At 41.4% G+C, this 18,535-nt stretch overlaps 2 protein-coding genes across 7 annotated transcripts; one reads left to right on the forward strand and one right to left on the reverse strand.

The window, feature by feature from the left end:
• Positions 1 to 839: 839 nt before the first annotated feature.
• On the reverse strand, positions 840 to 12,658 carry LOC106589640 (transcription elongation factor 1 homolog). Of its 5 annotated transcripts, XM_045707748.1 has the most exons (5): positions 12,379 to 12,652; positions 12,147 to 12,272; positions 7,614 to 7,781; positions 4,760 to 4,830; positions 840 to 2,237 (listed from the first exon to the last, which is right to left on the reverse strand). In XM_045707748.1, exons 3-5 carry the CDS (start codon positions 7,727 to 7,729, stop codon positions 2,173 to 2,175), a joined length of 252 nt encoding a protein of 83 aa, XP_045563704.1. In that variant the 5' UTR covers positions 7,730 to 7,781; positions 12,147 to 12,272; positions 12,379 to 12,652; the 3' UTR covers positions 840 to 2,172. The 5 variants fall into 5 exon arrangements, with proteins under 5 accessions (XP_045563704.1, XP_045563700.1, XP_045563697.1 ...); XM_045707744.1 differs by lacking the exon at positions 12,147 to 12,272 and having other exon boundaries at positions 12,379 to 12,658; XM_045707741.1 differs by lacking the exon at positions 12,379 to 12,652 and having other exon boundaries at positions 12,147 to 12,301.
• Positions 12,368 to 18,474, forward strand: LOC106589682 (mitochondrial cardiolipin hydrolase). 2 transcript variants are annotated; one of them, XM_014179952.2, is made up of 4 exons: positions 12,368 to 12,497; positions 13,278 to 13,468; positions 13,896 to 14,125; positions 17,340 to 18,474. In XM_014179952.2, the coding sequence occupies exons 2-4, from the start codon at positions 13,278 to 13,280 to the stop codon at positions 17,597 to 17,599; spliced, it is 681 nt and encodes a 226-aa protein (XP_014035427.1). In that variant the 5' UTR covers positions 12,368 to 12,497; the 3' UTR covers positions 17,600 to 18,474. The 2 variants fall into 2 exon arrangements, with proteins under 2 accessions (XP_014035427.1, XP_014035418.1); XM_014179943.2 differs by lacking the exon at positions 12,368 to 12,497 and adding an exon at positions 12,754 to 12,875.
• Positions 18,475 to 18,535: the final 61 nt, after the last annotated feature.

Below are 18,535 nucleotides of genomic sequence, written 5' to 3' on the forward strand. Positions count from 1 at the left end.
AGAACATTCCCAGAGCCTCTTCTGCCATCTCTAGACAGCATGCAGTACTTGTTGTAATTCTTCCCAACAGATGAAACAAAGCCGTGACCACATTATTAGGAGCCAGACAGCTATAAGCCAAAAAGGTCGACTTTTCATCCCAATTCTGCAACTCCGAGTCAATACCACGAGATGCAAGTGATCAATCCCTAGAGCAGTAAAACTCCCAAAATATTTTAGCACAAAGGTACTGTACATAACATCATCAACTGTTTCTATGCCCTGTAAGCATTCCTTACTAATTTGCACTGTTTAAATGTAGCAATTACATGTACATACATTATGCAACTTGTTGATAGTGCATGTGTAAAATTTACAAAAATTGCAGATTGTGTGAGAACAGCTCCAGGTGTCTAGAAACAAAATATGTGTTACCTTGGAAACGGTTGCCATGGCACCGTTGTGTGGGTTATTGGCAGCCTTGACAACAGAGACTAGAGTGACACTTGACCTCACATGCTGAATGAGAGGAGATTGAGATAGGGAGATAGGGATGGAGGGGACAGAACAAACTGATAACCACTCATCATCGTGATCATAACTCACTGTCAATATCCACAGCTGAGAACCATGGGTACGCACCCAATCACACAAATGCATTGGGGCACACACACACAGTGCTCACATCTGAGTTTTAGACAAGGAAAATGTTACAGTTTTAGTGGTAAACTGTACAGTTTGGCAGTTTCCTCTAGCTAGCCTATTAGCAGGAAATGAAACGGCATGTCTCTCCAGTAGAAACATGCTCTACAGACTTTAGACGTTAGTTAACTCTCACACCATTGACACAGACACATTCATTGTGGGTGTCAAAATACAACACTTTAATTTGTCACATTGAAAATAAAAATCATTACAAAGGGCAACCAATTGCAAATCATTGGCAATTTTCTTATCATTTGAAAAACTAAAATAATCAAATCAATAATACTAATTTGGACCTACTGTTTACCTGGTGTGTATGTACCATCATACCTCTCCCTTTCAGTCCATTTTCTCTAACAAAGGAATGTCTTCAGGGAGATACCGGAAGCATTTTAAAATTGAGAAAAAGGACCTGGGATATTCATAGAAAATATTTCATAAACCACTTGAGAGTTTAGACTGTTTCAGAAAGCAGGATCAAGGACTCAGCCAGCTAACAGTCCCACAAAAATCTAACTTGAAATTGTCATGGTATAATTGACTTGACAACCAACAACAACCCATATTCAAGTTTAGCTTTCTAAATATAAAATAAAGATATATTTAACTACATATCAAAGTTAGCTGGCTAACTTAACAATCCTGCTTTCTGGAACACCCCACTAGTTAGCATGAAGAGTGACAAGTTACTCTGCATAAACACACACTCAGAGTTCCACCGAATATACCCCAATGGAATGAGCCAACACTATGGTATCGCTGTACACTGTGGTATTGTGTATCTCTAGAAGAACTGTACACAGGGGAGAGTAAAAACTAATTGTGGTGAAACTAACCCAAGAGCAGCTACTACCTGTATAATCCTACCAGCAAACTAGGAGCCATGACAACTGACCGCTTGGAAAATGAGATCTGCATAAATTAAAACGGTGAGTAGGGGAATAGGTTGACTTAACCAGAGTCATATATACCTCTTAAGGTCACATCCCAAATGGAACCCTATTCCCTATATTGTGCACTATTTTCCACCCGAGCCCTACTGGAGCTGGTCAAAAGTAGTGCCCTACATAGGGAATGGGGTGCCATTTGGAGCATGGCCTATATAGGCCTCTGGACTGAACTATGGCTACGCAAGACAGTCTCGGTGGACGCCAGGTCACTAGTGTGGGAGATGTGCGGTGAGGTAAAGGTTAGAGGCTGCTTACCAGGCTGACTACATTGTAGGCATCTGCCAGATCTCACAACATCTGGATAGTTGGTTCACATATCAGCTAACCACATGACATAGCAATATGATGCCTAACTGCAGTTGATGACGTGGCACGCAGCTATTGGTTGACGCAACGCAACGTCTGCAATGTAGTCGGCCTGGAACGGGACCATCATCTTGGGCTGAAGACTGGCAGTGATTGGTGAGAAACAGACGAGAGCCACCTCTAAATCAGCTTCCTGTTCCAACGTGAGGTCTTCCGCCCCGGTGAGCCTGGGCTACTGATTGGCTGCTTCACAAGCGTCTATCCAATCACTGTACACGTCCACAGGCTCTGACAGATCTTAGAGTGTAAGGTAAGGACATGTAACTTATATACACACTCAACCTAGAAGATGTTAGCAACAGATTGGAGTAAATGTGACTGCATGCAACTGTCTAGTCATTGGTGTATTTACATTGTATCCATTTATCAGATGCTCTTATCCAGAGCAACTTACAGTCTAACTGTGCTGTTAGCATTCCTGATGTTAAAATACCTAGAAAACAATATCATCATAATAGCCAATCCCATTGGAATTAGGCATTACATCCTTAGGAAATTACAATTGCTGCAGCCTTATTGATTACGTATCAACTAGCACGGCTACATGCACACAATAATGTGATTATTGTGGATAGTCAGATTGATATAATAGTTTGATTAAAAACTGCATATATGCCCACACGTCTTGTCTCAAGAAAACGTCAAACGTTTAATACCATCAAACACCAAGTTAGTCATACCTCATTTCAAAGTAGGCCATTATCCCTGTCAATCCTGGATGGTAATTCTTCACGTTTTACTGGTGAAATGTTCAGACTGCCTGTCAATCATTTGATCTCAATCAGTTTCATGGGAATATGAATTTAGATCTTCTTGAATGACTGTTTTGTGACCAAATGAAAGCAGATGGTGTTAAACTATTAGCATTTCTTGTAGGGTTATTTTGTATCAAAGCGTTGCCTGCGGCGTGCACGCCGTTGAGTCTCGGTAAAAGAAGAGGACTACTCAGCTTCAGATAAGAAATGACAGAAGTGTTTTTGGTGTAACATTAAAGGCCTGGTAAAGCAGCTTATATTCCATTATATTCGGATCTGCTATGTAAAATATGAATTACACATTGTGATCTTGCGAGACATTGATTTAGCTTTGTTCTAACATTGTGAGAAGTGATAATCTTCTATTCGTAATAAGTGATGAGAAGGACTATTAGTTGTAAACTACATCTGGAGTTATTTTGAGCGCCTTTCGAATCTTGGTGCTGAAAGGACAGCAGCGGTCCCGTATCATTCTGGGTTTCACTGAGCAATGGGGTCCGCAGAGTTATGACCATCGTGGCGGACACGCTGTGAATGTGGATCCTAGCTCTCGTTGGTGTCGTGGTAAAGGTCCATGCGGTGGATCAGTTTGTCTGCATACGTACGTTTCTGTAAGCTAAGCAGTCAGTAGGTCGAGTTCAAGTGCATTGTACAAGGCTGTTTTTGAGGAGAGCCGTTTCAGCAAACCCTGGTCGAGTTTTCTGTCTGTGGCTGTTCTTGTTACGTCGGATTTGGCCCGTTCAGTGGTCACGCCTCCGACCGACGGGCCAATGCACACACGCCTACAGTTCATCCTTCGTGCCACCAGAGAGAAATAAAATACAGGAACACCACCATTTAGGCTACCTACCTATAGACTGCATATTGATTTAGTTTGTCATTCTATCGTTTATGGGATTTGTGGTCATTCTAAATAAATTCTATTTAGGCCTATCAGAATTAATTTGACTATGCAGCCCCGTGTTCTCAATCTGAAAAATGTGAGGGAGAGCCGCAACAAATTATTAACATACTAACTCTAAATAAATATAATTATTTTTGTATTATTACTTAGAATTAAATGATGAAACAAAAGATGCCTTATTAGGCTATGCAATCATTCTACAGTGCCTTGGAATTCACTTTTAGAAACATGAGTTTGGCTGGTCTTTGGTTTGAGGATCATGCGGTGAGCTATCCACACCTAGTCTGTTATTTTAACTTATACTCCCATGCCCTAATCACAGTCTACACATCTATTTTGTAACAATATCTTGGAATAAAATAGAATATATTTGAAAATGATAGTTTCCCAAATGAAAATAGTTTACAAATGCATATAGGCCATACTTCCGTAGTGACTAGTTCAGTTGTGCTGAATATTTACAGTTGATAGACAACTTTAGTACTGTTCCAAACTTAAACGATCCTTTTTTTTAAAAACAATAGCCTGTATAGAAATCACAAAGTCTCCGGTGTGGCAGCATGTGCTCAGGTATTGTCCTGCTCTGTTGTGGTATCAACAAAAGATTCTGATCGTATAGGGGTCACTTGTTTCCCCCCCCCCAAGCGTTCAGGGAGGGTCGGGTAAAAACATATTTTACTGAAGGGAGAGCCATCCATTTTCATGTCAGAGATCCAATTTCTCCATGTATCCCTCATTATAAATAATCTACAGTCCCTAAAACGCACACATTCAGTTGTTCCAAACTCACTTCACTCGCACTAAAGAGGGAGGCTCTCGGCTGGTGCTAGCACATGCGCAGATAAAACACACCACCGGAACGCCGATTAAGGTGTTTACACGTCCTAATAATTAGAAAGATTGCTCAGAAAACCCGTTGTTTTAATCTGTGTACGCTTACTTCGATTTTGACCGTACGCAGATTAAGGTGTTAATATGACTATTGCATAATCTGCCATAATCAGTTTAATATCAAATTATTCGTGTGCATGTAAACATACTCAATGTGATTATAATAACAATAGCTGTTGTGTTTGAGTTCAGTAGACTTGAAAGGATACAGGTAATGGGGGTTTGGAACTCCTCCAGGCAAACTGTGCATGATATTATCCCAGTATTTCTGGTCCTTTCCCTGTTGGCAATACAAGAAAATGAAAAGTTAAAAACAAAGTATTAATAAAGTTATCATTAAAATGTCAGTTGACTGTAGTGCACTACCTCCTAGAGAACTACACTAAAATATATAACATTACACACAAGTATGCGGAAACCCCTTCAAATTAGTAGATTTGGCTATTTCAGCCACACCCGTCACTGACAGGTGTATAAAATCGAGCGCGCGCAATGCAATCTCCATAGACAAACATTGGCAGTAGAATGGCCTTACTGAAGAGCTCAGTGACTTTAAAGATGGCATCGTCATAGGATTCCACCTTTCCAACATGTCAGTTAGTCCAAATTCTGCCCTGCTAGAGCTGCCCGGTCAACTGTAAGTGCTGTTAATGTGAAGTGGAAACATCTAGGAGCAACAACAGCTCTGCCGTAAAGTGGTAGGTCACACAAGTTCACAGAATGGGACCGCTGAGTGCTGAAGTGGTCAAAAAATAGTCTGTCCTCGGTTGCAACACTCACTACTGAGTTCCAAACTGCCTCTGGAAGCAACATCAGCACAAGAACTGTTCGTCGGGAGCTTCATGAAATGGGTTTCAATTGCCGAGCAGCCACACTCAAGCCTAAGATCACCATGAGCAATGCCAAGCGTCGGCTGGAGTGGTGTAAATCTTGCCTCCATTGGACTCTGGAGCAGTGGAAACACGTTCTCTGGAGTGATGAATCGCGCTTCACCATCTGGCAGTCCGACAGACGAATCTGGGTTTGATGGATGCCAGGAGAACGCCACCTGCCCCAATGCATAGTGCTAACTGTAAAGTTTGGTGGAGGAGGAATAATAGTCTGGGGCTGTTTTTCATGGTTTGTGCTAGACCACTTAGTTCCATGCTACAGAATACAATGACATTCTAGACGATTCTGTGCTTCCAACTTTGTGGCAACAGTTTAGGGAAGGCCCTTTCCTGTTTCAGCCTGACAATGCCCCCATGCACAAAGTGAGGTCCATACAGAAATGGTTTGTCGAGATCGGTGTGGAAGAACTTGACTGGCCTGCACAAAGCCCTGACCTCAACCCCATCGAACACCTTTAGGATGATTTGGAAAGCCGATCAAGCCAGGCCCCACAGCAATGCTCCAACATCTAGTGGAAAGCCTTTTCAAAAGAGTGTCGGCTGTTATAGCAGTAAAAGGGGGACCAACTCCATATTAATGCCCATTGATTTTGGAATGTGATGTTCGACAAGCAGGTGTCCACATACTTATGGTCACGTAGTGTGCTTTTGACCAGGGCACATAGGGTTCTGGTGCAGTCCATGAGGAGGAGATGCACTGCAGTACTTAATGCAGCTGGTGGCCATACCAGATACTGACTGTTACTTTTGATTTTGACCCCCACTTTGTCCAGGGACACATTATTCCATTTATGTTAGTCACATTTCTGTGGAACTTGTTCACTTTATGTCTCAGTTGTTGAATCTTATGTTCATACAAACTTTTACATGTTAAGTTTTCTGAAAATAAATGCAGTTGACAGTGAGAAGACGTTTCTTTTTTTGCTGAGTTTATATACACACACACTACCATTCAAAGGTTTGGGGTCACTTAGAAATGTCCTTGTTTTTGAAAGAAAAGCCCAAAAAATGTGTCCATTAAAATAACATCAAATTGATCAGAAATACAGTGTAGACATTGTCAATGTTGTAAATTACTATTGTAACTGGAAACAGCAGATCTGTAAAGAAATATCTACATAGGCCCATTATCAGTAACCATCACTCCTGTGTTCCAATGGCACGTTGTGTTAGCTAATCTAAGTTTATCCTATTAATTGATCATAAGAACACCCTTTCGCAATTATGTTAGCACAGCTGAAAACTGATTAAAGAAGCAATAAAACTGTCCTTCCTTAGACTTGATGAGTATCTGGCGCATCAGCATTTGTGGGTTCGATTACAGGCTCAAAATGGTCAGAAATAAAGACCTTTCTTCTGAAACTCAGCAGTCTATTCTTGTTCTGAGAAATTAAGGCTATTCTATCCATATTTGCCTAGAAGGCCATTATCTGGAGTCACCTCTTCACTGTTGACGTTGAGACTGGTGTTTTGCGCGTACTATTTAAATTAAGCTGCCAGTTGAGGACTTGTGAGGCATCTGTTTCTCAAACTAGATACTAATGTACTTGTCCTCTTGCTCAGTTGTGCACCGGGGCCTCCTACTGTTTGTATTTTGCTTAGAGCCAGTTTGCACTGATCTGTGAAGGGAGTAGTACACAGCGTTGTATGAGATCTTCAGTTTCTTGCCAATTTCTCACATGGAATAGCCTTAATTTCTCAGAACAAGACTAGACTGACGAGTTTCAGAAGAAATTGCTTTGTTTCTGGCCATTTTGAGCCTGTAATCGAACCCATATATACCGATGCTCCAGATACTCAACAAGTCTAAAGGCCGGTTTTATTGCTTCTTTAATCAAGACAACAGTTTTCAGCTGTAATTGCTTTAGGGTTTTCTTATGACCAATAAACCTTTTAAAATTATAAACTTGGATTAGCTAAGACAACGTACCATTGGAGTGATGGTTGCTGATAATGGGTCTCTGTACGCCTATGTAGATATTCTATTAAAAATCAGACGTTTCCAAAAATCAGACATTAACAACGTCTACACTGTATTTCTGATCAATTCGATGTTATTTTAAATGATTTAAAAAAATGTGCTTTTCTTTAAAAAACAAGAACATTTCTAAGTGACTCCAAACTTTCGAACGGTAGTATATTTACACTTTATATACTGTACTTTGTTACTTACATTTTCACATCACATGACTTTTCGTGATTGCAGAATGGACAGGTGAATTGAGTGTCCAAATTTCCAGTAAGCTTCTTCTTTGGAGGGGGCTTTCTCTTGGACTTGCGGCGACCCATATTAGGTACTCTTCACGTGTACAGTAACGTTAGCTAGCTAGGTGGCTAAACTCTGTGGAGCAAATGTACATCAAAGACAAATAATGCAATTTTGTAACTGAATAGATCACAGTCGTTCAATCAAATCAACGTTTTGTAAACTGTAAATTAACAATATAATCCCGCTAGCTAGCTGAATGTAGTTAGCTAGCTTAGCTACAACAACGTGTGTTGTTGTCATAAACTCAGTCAACTGTCCAACATCTTTCCTTGCCGATGGTATAGTATCATGAAACCGAATGGTTCGTTATTAATAATGGAAAGTACAACATTATATATAATCAAGCTAGCTTATATTATATCATTCTTCCATAAAACGATGTATTTGTTTAGCTACCTTTCCTAAGAAAGAACACACTCGGCTTTTTAGTGGAGAAAGAAGTAAGCAAGGAGAAACGGAAGTAGTTCTTCTTCTTTAAAGTTATGGCAGACTACACCTATTGGTGTATTGCCGCCACCTAATGTACGGAGTATAGAAACAAAACACAAATAATATTTTCCATTGCGGGAAGGGGGACCCGAGATAATGCAAAACACACAAAAACATCAGTCCCACTACTTCAGTCACATCCCTACACAGGCTCAGGTTCACCGACAGGATTCCTTGTAATGCCTCTGCAGAAAAGTCACTGAGTCCCCAAAAATGCTCAGGCGCACTCACAAAGATGCTTATTTGCCGCATTCCTCTCCATTTGTGCTGTGTAGTTGATAACCAAAGTAATAATTCTACAAAGTCCACCTTAATATGCAAAATGTCATGATCCCTCTGTTGGCACGGAACATCTTGTCTCCACTACTACCATTACTTCTTCAACGTCACTCCTTCCTCTCTTCTCAATGCCTCCAGATACATTCTGGACAGCCCTTATTCTTGCCACCTCCGTCTCCTTCACCCTAACAGGACACTTCAGAAATTCGGGTGCATGTTCACCACCACGATTGCAGCATTTAGGCTCAGCTGGCATAGAATACACCTCCCGTCCATATACAATTGACACATGACCAAATAATTTACATTTATTTCACTGCATGGGTTTGGGCATGAAGGCTCTTGCATGGAATCCCATATAACCCAAATACACGTGAGAAGGGAGAGACTCTTCATAAAAAATAAACACAATAGAATGGCTGGATGGAGTGGGCTTCCACACTCCATCTTTCAATGTGGGTCAGTCGTTGTGCACCAACCACTTGACCCAATTCTTCACGTATATCCTTTGCATTTACTTCTAGCGCCACCCCAGAGATAACACCCTTGATAGGCGCAGTGGCGGTTCTACACCATTTCAACTGGGGGGGGGCAAGCGGGGGCCAGTTGTACTGTTAGAGGGGCCAGTTAGATTAGACGTTATGGTTGTCATATCGTTTTCTTCACTGCATTGCAGGCATTAGCAGGCAAAAGACCATGTTCATAATCATTCAACAATTTATTTGCATTCCCATTATAATTTTCATTTGCATTACATATTCAGTATCAGGTCACATCAACTGTATTCTCCGGTTTTTGTGTTTTTTTGCAAAAAGATCAGCAAATTCATCTAGACTCAAGGCCTTTGCCCTCCTTGACTCAATGCTTAATACACCTAAATTGCTTAATCTGTCATCTGACATTGTGGACCTGAGATACGTTTTCACCAGCTTTAGTGCAGAAAAACTCCGTTCACAAGAAGCAGTACTAACAGGGATTGAAACACCTATCTTGCACAGTTTAAAGAGATCAAATAAAAATTATTTTTAAGGCTCAATGAATAATGCCAGCTCTACTACACTGGAGGGTCTCTGCATGCCACTCTGTATTTTCCTTTCTAAAGGTCTTCTGAACTGATGTAGTTCATGCCCCAAGTCCTCAATATTTGATTCATACATTCTAGCAAATGGAAACAGGGACTTCTCTTTGAGAAACACATCACTTGTAGGGTTTAGAGTTTGGAAGCCATTCATTATGTCACCGTTTTTGCTAGGGAACCTTCTGTTAAGCTCATTGAGCATATGATCTAAAACAGGATAGAAAAGGGTTGTACGAAAACTGCCTACTTCATGTTCTGAATCTGACCTCTGACCCACTGTACTGAGTACACAGTCTCCATTAAATTGAGAGCTTAGCTTTTTTGGTCGTTTTGCAGGGGGGTGTATTGCAGTATCACATTGCTCAGCTGTGTTCAACACTTCATTCCATAGGTCATCAAAAAATTACTCATCCCTGTAGTCATTCAAAGTTTGAACTAAGGCTTCAACTAAATCAACAGCCTTTGACAGGTCAAGTGATGAAGACTAACATATCTTATAGAAATGTTGCTTCTCCAAACACTTTATGGAGTGTAACAAGGCACACAATGAATTGTAAATCTATCTGTGCAAGCAGACCTCGTGCCTCAACAGATCTGTCACCATTGTGTTCTTAGACTATGTCTTGCAGGACTCGCTTAATGGCAGGTAATCTATCCATAATAGTATGTAAAGCAATATATCGACATGCCCAGCGAGTGTCACTTAGTCTCTGAAGCTCTCTAGGTGCACCTGGGTACATCTCTTTTTGTATGCTAAGCCATTTTTGATGCACATATGACCCAGATGTGAAGACGTAAAGTCTTTCTAGTAAGGAGAAGAACTGTCCTACCTCAGGGACAGCTTTGACTGTATCCACTAAAACTAAGTTTAGACAGTGTGCACTGCAGTGGATGTAAAAGGCATGCTTTGCTTGTTCTTTAATGCGTGCCTGGACGTCTGAATGCTTGCCACTCATAACGGAAGCACCGTCACATGCTTGGCCTACTAGGTTGTTTTTGTATTCAAGACCATGACTTTCTAATATGTGTATGATTTTGTCAGTAAGCCCTGCTGCATCTAGTCGATCAGCCGATTCAAAGTGGAGAAAGCTCTCATGGACAGCTCCTCTGAGATAGTACCTGAGTACTAGAGATATCTGCTCTTTTTTTTTTTTACATCTTTTGTTTCGTCTGCCATTATGCTAAAGGCCTCACTGTCTTTCACCTCTTCTATCATTTTTGTTCGAACCATGTCTGCCAAACAACTAAGAAACTCATTCTGAATCCCTTTGCTTGTATATTTTGCATTATGAATGGAAGTCAACCTTTTTTTCACAGTTGTGTCATGCTTAGCTATTGTTTCTAGGATTGCCATGAAGTTCCCTTTATTATCTGACTCTGCAGACTCATCGTGTCCTCTTTGTGCAATGTTTTCTGTGGCTGTAAGTAGTAGTACTTCTCCTACTGTTTTAATATAGTCCCAATTTTCTTGAACCAGTGTTGCATTACTTTTTACAGCTTTCTGATAGTCTCTCCATGTAATCATTGCTTGTTTGTGCCGCTCAGACCTGGCATGAATTGCAAATCCCCCATCTTTGTAAGTTGCCTTCTTCCAGTTGTTAAAACCCAATTGTGAATCAAATACAGTCTCTGAGACTTTGGGAGGGCTAAAATGCCTGCAGGCGTAACAAAACACAGTCTGATTTTTTTTTAATATTCAAGCCAGGGGTGGATATGGTACCAGGCCGCCTTGAAGCTCCTCCTCCGGTCCCCCATCAGAGTTATTGGGTATATGTTCATCATTGGCTGCACCGGTGGTTCCTCCCGGGATTTGCTGATATCAGCCAAAGAAAAAAATATATAATTAAAAGTATCTATTTGGGTAATTTTAGATATACCATTGCCATCAGGCAACTTCTGAAATCCATCTCATATCTATATCACAAGCCCAATAGCATGTTAAATAAGAATTCATTTCAATCACAAACTGACTCATTTCTATACACCATATAAACTGACTAATTGCACTGCTTTACAAGTAACCACAGATTTATTCAACATCACAAACCTGATGGTCCACTGCTTGTGTGTGGACGCACGAGGCTCCTCTGTTGGTGTCTCACTCTCAGCCTCTACCTCAGCATCAGTCTCTCCATCTGTCTCACTTTCCTGCTCTACTATGCCTTCACTCTCAGTCTCTCCAATGGACAAGTCTTCCTGCTCTCTCTTGCTCTCTCCACACCTGAACCATCTGGCTCTGTCTCACTGTCTGCCTTGTCTTTTCTTTGGAAAAAGGACATGTCCTTCTTTCTCTTCATTTTGGTGAAAACTAAAGAGCAAAAGCAATGGGGACCACGCTTATTAATTAATTTACTTAAAATAACTGACTTGCTAGGTAACTACCCTTTATGTCTAACCGTTTTACGTTACAATGCGTTTACGGAGTGTGGTTTAAGTAAAAACACTCAGCACCATGAGTTTGTTGATCATATATTTTATCCTTTTTCATACTGCCACAAAGTAACAAATGGCCAGGTTAAGATAAGCTGATCTAATGTTACACTTCTGTAATGCATTTAATACAAATACAACATATTGACAATTTTACTCACCTCTATATTTGCTTCTTTGTGCTTGAACTATAATATTCGTGCGGAATTTCTTACAACTTCTGAATAGAAAAAAACTTGCAGATGCATGTGGTACGATACTGTTGTGTTCCGCCTAAAGCCATCCCTCTAGAAAATGTGTGGGTTAAATTAGTGTTTCGAGTTGCCACTGTCTAATAACGGATGTAAAAAAAGAACAATAGCAAAAATGAGTTATGTAAAAATGATTTCTTACTCCAAATTGTTGTCACCTCCTGAGATCACCTTCAGAACCGGAAGTTAACATGAACAACTGTCGTCGTCTTCTTCTTTGTCTTCTTTAAGTTTTATTGGCGAATCGCAACCAACTGACAGGTGCGTACACATTCACCAACTGTACAGGAGTGTGAATCCTTTCACGACCTATCTATACCAATATATTCTCTTAACTAACCCTGCATTTCTAATACAATAAAAGTATTCCCTACAAACCTCACTAATCCCGTCATCCCCGTCCAACCTCTCTGACCCTGTCAAACAACCTCTCTTTCTACGTCATACATTTCACAAAATAATAATACATGTTCAACCGCTTCAACAACTGTCCCCTGATTGGTGGAAACGTTGCAAATATCCGGCGAGTTTTAAATTGACTGACAGCTCTAGAGCACTGATCGACGTTCGTCTTCGTTCGAAGTCCACTCAATTAAAAGTCCATCGTGAAGACGGATGCTCGACGGTGAAAAAATAAAGGTAGCTAAAGTGGTTTAAAATAAGAGTTCATTCTAGCACACAGCATGTATGAACTGAGAAAGTGTGCTTACAAAAATAGCGCCTGCATGAAGGTAGCTCAGACTTGCAGAGATAAGATAACTAGATGGCCCTGAATAATAAACTAATTTAGCTGGCTAACTATCTACTATAGCCTCTGCACCGGGCTGCAGCAGTGGTCCATTATTTGCTAGCGATGTCATTGTCCTTATAAAGCTGGTGAAAACGAGCTCAACTATCATTAGCTGTCAAGACTTCACCCTAGCTAGGCTAATCCTAACCAAGAGCTAGCTGAAAGACAGGGGAGAAGGTGGGAAGGCCTACTGTATGTAATTTAGCGCTTCTATTCAACATTTTCATGACATCTTCTCCCTCTGCCCACAGATGTCAGTGGTTCAGATGGTGAAGATCGTGGGTCTGGGGGCTGTGGCCCTCACTCTCAGTGTGGAGTGGTTGGGCTGGCTCTTCTGTCGCCTCTGGCCCAGGAAAATATCCAGAGGGCCCCTGAAAGAAGTGTTCTTTTTCCCTACAGAGGTCGCCTGCACTGAGCGTCTCTTCACTCCTGACTCACCATTGTAAGTAATACAATGCGTTCCAAATGGCACCTTTAACCAGGGCCATGTAGTGGCCCAGTAGTGCATACTACTGCCCTAGGGTACCATTTGGGATGCCGGCACAGTCAACATTAACTACTCACCATCATATTCATTAATAATATATCTATCCAATGTCTCTAAGAATGTTGCTGTTTTTTGATAGCCTTTCTGTTGATTTCAGATGTTTTGCTATGGGCTAGGAATAATGATTTAATGAGTGACTACTATACAGTAGATACACCTTCCACAGTAACTCCTTCTCTCTCTCCCTTTCCTCTTATCCTCCTCTCCTCTGTCCCCATCATCTTCCCCTGTCCCCCATCATCTTCCACTCCTCTTTCCCTCCCCTTATTTCTCTTTCCTCCCTCTTTCCCCATCTCCCCCCTCATTTCCTCTCTCCCCCTAGCCCCTGCCCCTGTCCCTTACCCCACAACGTCAACACCTCCTTCACCCGTCTCCTGGGCCACATCCTGTCTGCCTCCTCCTCCTTGGACCTGTGTGTGTTCGCCTTCACCAACCTGGATCTGAGTCGGGCCGTGCTGGCCCTCCACGCCAGGGGCATCCCCATCCGTATCCTCACTGACATGGACTACACCCTCATCACTGGCTCCCAGATAGGGGCCATCCGCAGAGCAGGTAGGCTGATGGCAGAGGCCCAATCTTAAAGCAGTTCTTAGAACCTACCACCTAGCTATGTACAATCCCCCTATGCACCTACATCACTCATCTGAAAATCAGGTTGGGCCAGGGGTTCCCAAATTTTTTCACTCAAGCCTTCTAGTATTGGGGGACATCCCAGGCACCATGTCTATTTCTATGGGCGCAAGCACTGTTCATGACACAAACCGTTCACACCCCTCTTGTTGACGGAGAGAAAATGTTGCAGGTTTGTTTGTTTTCTGCAATTATATACATTTTGCATTTTCTAATGTGTATTAATGTCATATTTGAGTGACTCAAACACTAAAACAAAATCTATGGGCTAAAAAACCTAGCTAAAAAACCTAGCTAAAAAACCTAGCTAAAAAAACCTAGCTAAAAAACCTAGCTAAAAAACCTAGCTAAAAAACATTAGCTGACATGGGCTGGTTGATCTGGACATTTCTGAGTTATAAATAGCTCTCTAAGGTCTGCAATGACTAACATGACATGAGGAAAACTGTGTGTGTGGGGGGGGCGATGTAATGCAGAGTCTGAAGTCTATTGATCAATCATTTCAGTCAATAAAGTTATTGTTGGAGAGTTATAACTAGGTCCCAGAGTGGTTCCTGGTTATAGCCTAATCATAATTCATGTGATTTACAATGTGATTTATCAAGCTGCTCTGCACTCCAACTTCTTCAGTGTAGTCAGTTACACACTGTCCATGCTCATAATGCATAGATGGAGAGAGAGAGAGTGTGCATCTCAAATGGCACCCTATTCCCTATATAGTGCACTACTGGTCGAAACGAGTGTAGGGCTGCAAGATATGGGCAGAAAAGCTAATTGTGAATAAAACAGGTTTTTATCCAAATACTGTGATTGCTATTTGACATGCGATATAGATCAAACTCTTGGGCGGACTGCGAGAACCATTAGCACAGGCAAGTCTAATTGGGCTAGCCGTATCAAAGCCTCTGCCATAGAAACCAATGGAGTGTGGCTTTGTGTCTGCGGTTGCACAACTTTCACCAACACAATGCAGAAAAATCACTCGTCTCTAGCTCAACCCGTTCAAAACTAAAGACCTATTTTACCACAGCTACACTGAACAAAAATATAAATGCATCATGGAACAACTTCAAAGATTTTACTGAGTTACAGTTCATATAAGGAAATCAGTCAATTGAAATAAATTAATTAGGCCCTAATCTTTGGATTTCACATGACTGGGAATACAAATATGTATCTGTTGGTCACAGGTACCTTAAAGAAAGGTAGGGGCATAGATTTTTTTTAAACTGTCAGTATCTGGTGTGACCACCATTTGCCTCATGCAGCGCGACACATCTCCTTCTCATAGAGTTGATCAGGCTGTTGATTGTGGCCTGTGGAATGTTGTCCCACTCCTCTTCAATGGCTGTGCAAAGTTGCTGGATATTAACGGGAACTGGAATGTCCTGTCGTACACGTCGATCCAGAGCATCCCAAACATGCTCATTCGGTGACACGTCTGGTGAGTATGCAGGCCATTGAAGAACTGGGAAATTTTCCGCATCCAGGAATTGTGTACAGATCCTTGCGACATGGGGACATGCGTTATCATGCTGAAACATGAGGTGATGGTGGCGGATGAATGGCACGACAATGGGCCTCAGGATCTCTGTGCATTCAAATTGCCATCAATAAAATGCAATTGTGTTGGTTGTCTGTAGCTTATGACTGCCCATACCATAACCCCAGCGCCGTCATGGGGAACTCTGTTCACAATGTTGACATCAGCAAACCGCTCGCCCACGCGACGCCATACAGGCTTTCTGCCATCAGCCCCGTACAGTTGAAACCAGGATTCATCCGTGAAGGGCACACTTCTCCACCGTGCCAGTGGCCATCAAAGGTGAGCATTTGCCCACTGAAGTTGGTTACGACGCCGAACTGCAGTCAGGTCAAGACCCTGGTGAGGACTATGAGCACGCAGATGAGCTTCCCTGAGGCGGTTTCTGACCATTTTTGAAGAAATTCTTCAGTTGTGCAAACCCACAGTTTCATCAGTTGTCAGGGTGACTGGTCTCAGACGATCCGGCAGGTGAAGAAGCTGGATGTGTGGAGGTTCAGGGCTGGCATAGTTACACTTAGTTTGCTGTTGTCAGGCTGGTTGGACATACTGCCAAATTCTCTAAAATGATGTTAATGGCGGCTTGTGGTAGAGAAATGAACATTACATTCTCTGGCAACAGCTCTGGTGGACATTCCTGCAGTCAGCATGCCAATTGCACGCTCCCTCAACTTGAGATATCTGTGGCATTGTGTTGTGACCAAACTGAACATTTTAGAGTGGCCTTTTATTGTCCCCAGCACAGGGTGCACCTGTGTAATGATTATCATCTTCTTGATATGCCATGCCTGTCAGATGGATGGTTTATCTTAGCAAAGGAGAAGTGCTCACTAACAGGGATGTAAACAAATTTGTGCCAAACATTTTTGAGAAATAAGCATTTTGTGCCCATGAAAAATATCTAGGCTCTTTTATTAAAGCTCATGAAACATGGGACCAACACTTTACATGTTGCGTTTATATTTTTGTTTAGTATACATATTTTATTTCTAGCACGGATTTGCGGGACGCTCTTAAAGGGTTAAATACAGTGCTTGACTTGGGCAGGAGCTGAGTACTGGTACCTCAAATGTTCTACTGCTTGAGCTCATGTTCCCCTTTATAGAATATATGTTCAAAGTATTGTGGCGCTCCTCCACCTAAATAGAAACAGTACCGGCACGCAAAATGAGTACCTGAACCTATTTCAGTCCAAGTCAAGCACTGGGTACACACAAATGAATCATCATGATTAAGGAACTATGAAAATAGTTCAAATAAAGCCCTATTTAATTAAAAAAATACAGTATGGATCAGTTAGATTGAGTTCATTACTACTAAATACATTAACTGGGACATCTTAGATGTGCTGCAGAATTATTTATCCCATCAAGGTGTGCCACAATTTTTAAAAGAAGGTTGGGAACCACATCCTTAGACAGACAAATTATAAATGTCACAAGCTGTCTGTCTCTTTCTGTTTCTCTCTACTTGTTATCTCTGTGAGGTCCAACTCTGTGGGAGGTGTGACTCCACCACAATGCACCACAACTGACTGTATTCATAATATAGCATAGCCCCTCTCATCCTGTGTATTCCCCTTCCATTCCCCAGGCATCTGTGTGAGGTGTGACTCCGGCGCCGTCCACATGCACCACAAGTTTGCCGTGGTGGACGGCCGGCGCCTAATTACCGGCTCCCTGAACTGGACCCTGACAGCCATCCAGAGCAACAAGGAGAACATCCTAGTCACGGAGGAACCAGACCTAGTCCTGCCCTTCATCACTGAGTTCCAGAGGCTCTGGGATGTCAATGACCCGGCTAGGAGACACCTGCCGTCCATCGCTGAGAAAACTGCTAGTTTAGTACTATAGAGAGACTGAGAGAAACATGGCTGAAATGTTTGTATGGTGCAGTAGCTAGTGGTTACTTTTGGTTTACCAACTGGTACGGTGATTATGTCGAATTTTTAAAAATATTTTCCATTTGTGAGAAACCTGCTAGTTTATTACTATGGATAGAAAGGTGTATGGTCCTTATCCGGGACAAACATGTCCAAATACAAATTGTGTTTATATAAGTGTAGTGTGGTACATTAGGTTGAGCAGTACTGGTCAAGTACATGATGTATAATTTGGGTAGTTTGCTATCTAGTAGTTTTATATATATATTTTTTCAATCTCAGAGAAACCTGCTCATCCACATCTTATCAGAGAAACCAGCTTTCTTTGCCATGTAGATAGACTGAGACAAACATGGCTTTTATCTGTAGTTTCCTACTTCAGTAGAAGTAATATATTTTTGACAGATAAATCGCTGCTTTCCACTGGTGTGGGGATGATGTAGGTAGTTTGATATTTTGTACTTGAACGTTTTTTTTTATAGTTTTACATTGTTTACATTGAGGTATTTTGTTATTGTATGACACAATGTTGTATATATTTTAATACAAAGTAATTAGAATTCTGTTTTCATTTTTTTTTAATGTTATATTGGATAACTAAAAGATAGGAATTTGTTTTGTATGTTAAACGTTATATTTAAAATAGGATTTGATAACAGTATTTAGATAAAGATAGAAATAGTGAGAATACTTAATGTTAACTCAGTCCATCCTATGGCTTATCATTAAGAGCCAGACAACTATGCCCAGTCAGAACAATTGAGATAAGTGGTGCATTGCAGTCATGCAGAAGATATTTGTAATGCTTCTCAGAGCATACAGCTCCAATTAAAAACCCACTCATCCACTCTACTGCAATATGGCAGGCCTCCTGCATCTCAATCCCCCAGAATCTGTGTCCCAAATG

This window comes from Salmo salar, chromosome ssa02 (assembly GCF_905237065.1).
Source record: "Salmo salar chromosome ssa02, Ssal_v3.1, whole genome shotgun sequence".
NCBI lineage: Eukaryota > Metazoa > Chordata > Actinopteri > Salmoniformes > Salmonidae > Salmo > Salmo salar.

Bases quoted from the DNA above. Each gene is read 5' to 3' on its own strand.
- LOC106589640 (XM_045707744.1), bottom strand. From the start codon at position 7,729: ATGGGTCGCCGCAAGTCCAAGAGAAAGCCCCCTCCAAAGAAGAAGCTT. The intron at 4,831-7,613 runs GTAAGTAACAAA...TATTGCCAACAG, and splicing joins AAGTCATGTGATGTGAAAAT to GGAAAGGACCAGAAATACTG. The intron at 2,238-4,759 runs GTATCCTTTCAA...TTACACTCTAAG, and splicing joins GTTCCAAACCCCCATTACCT to ATCTGTCAGAGCCTGTGGAC.
- LOC106589682 (XM_014179943.2), top strand. From the start codon at position 12,852: ATGCTCGACGGTGAAAAAATAAAG. The intron at 12,876-13,277 runs GTAGCTAAAGTG...CTCTGCCCACAG, and splicing joins TCGACGGTGAAAAAATAAAG to ATGTCAGTGGTTCAGATGGT. The intron at 13,469-13,895 runs GTAAGTAATACA...CTCTCCCCCTAG, and splicing joins TTCACTCCTGACTCACCATT to CCCCTGCCCCTGTCCCTTAC.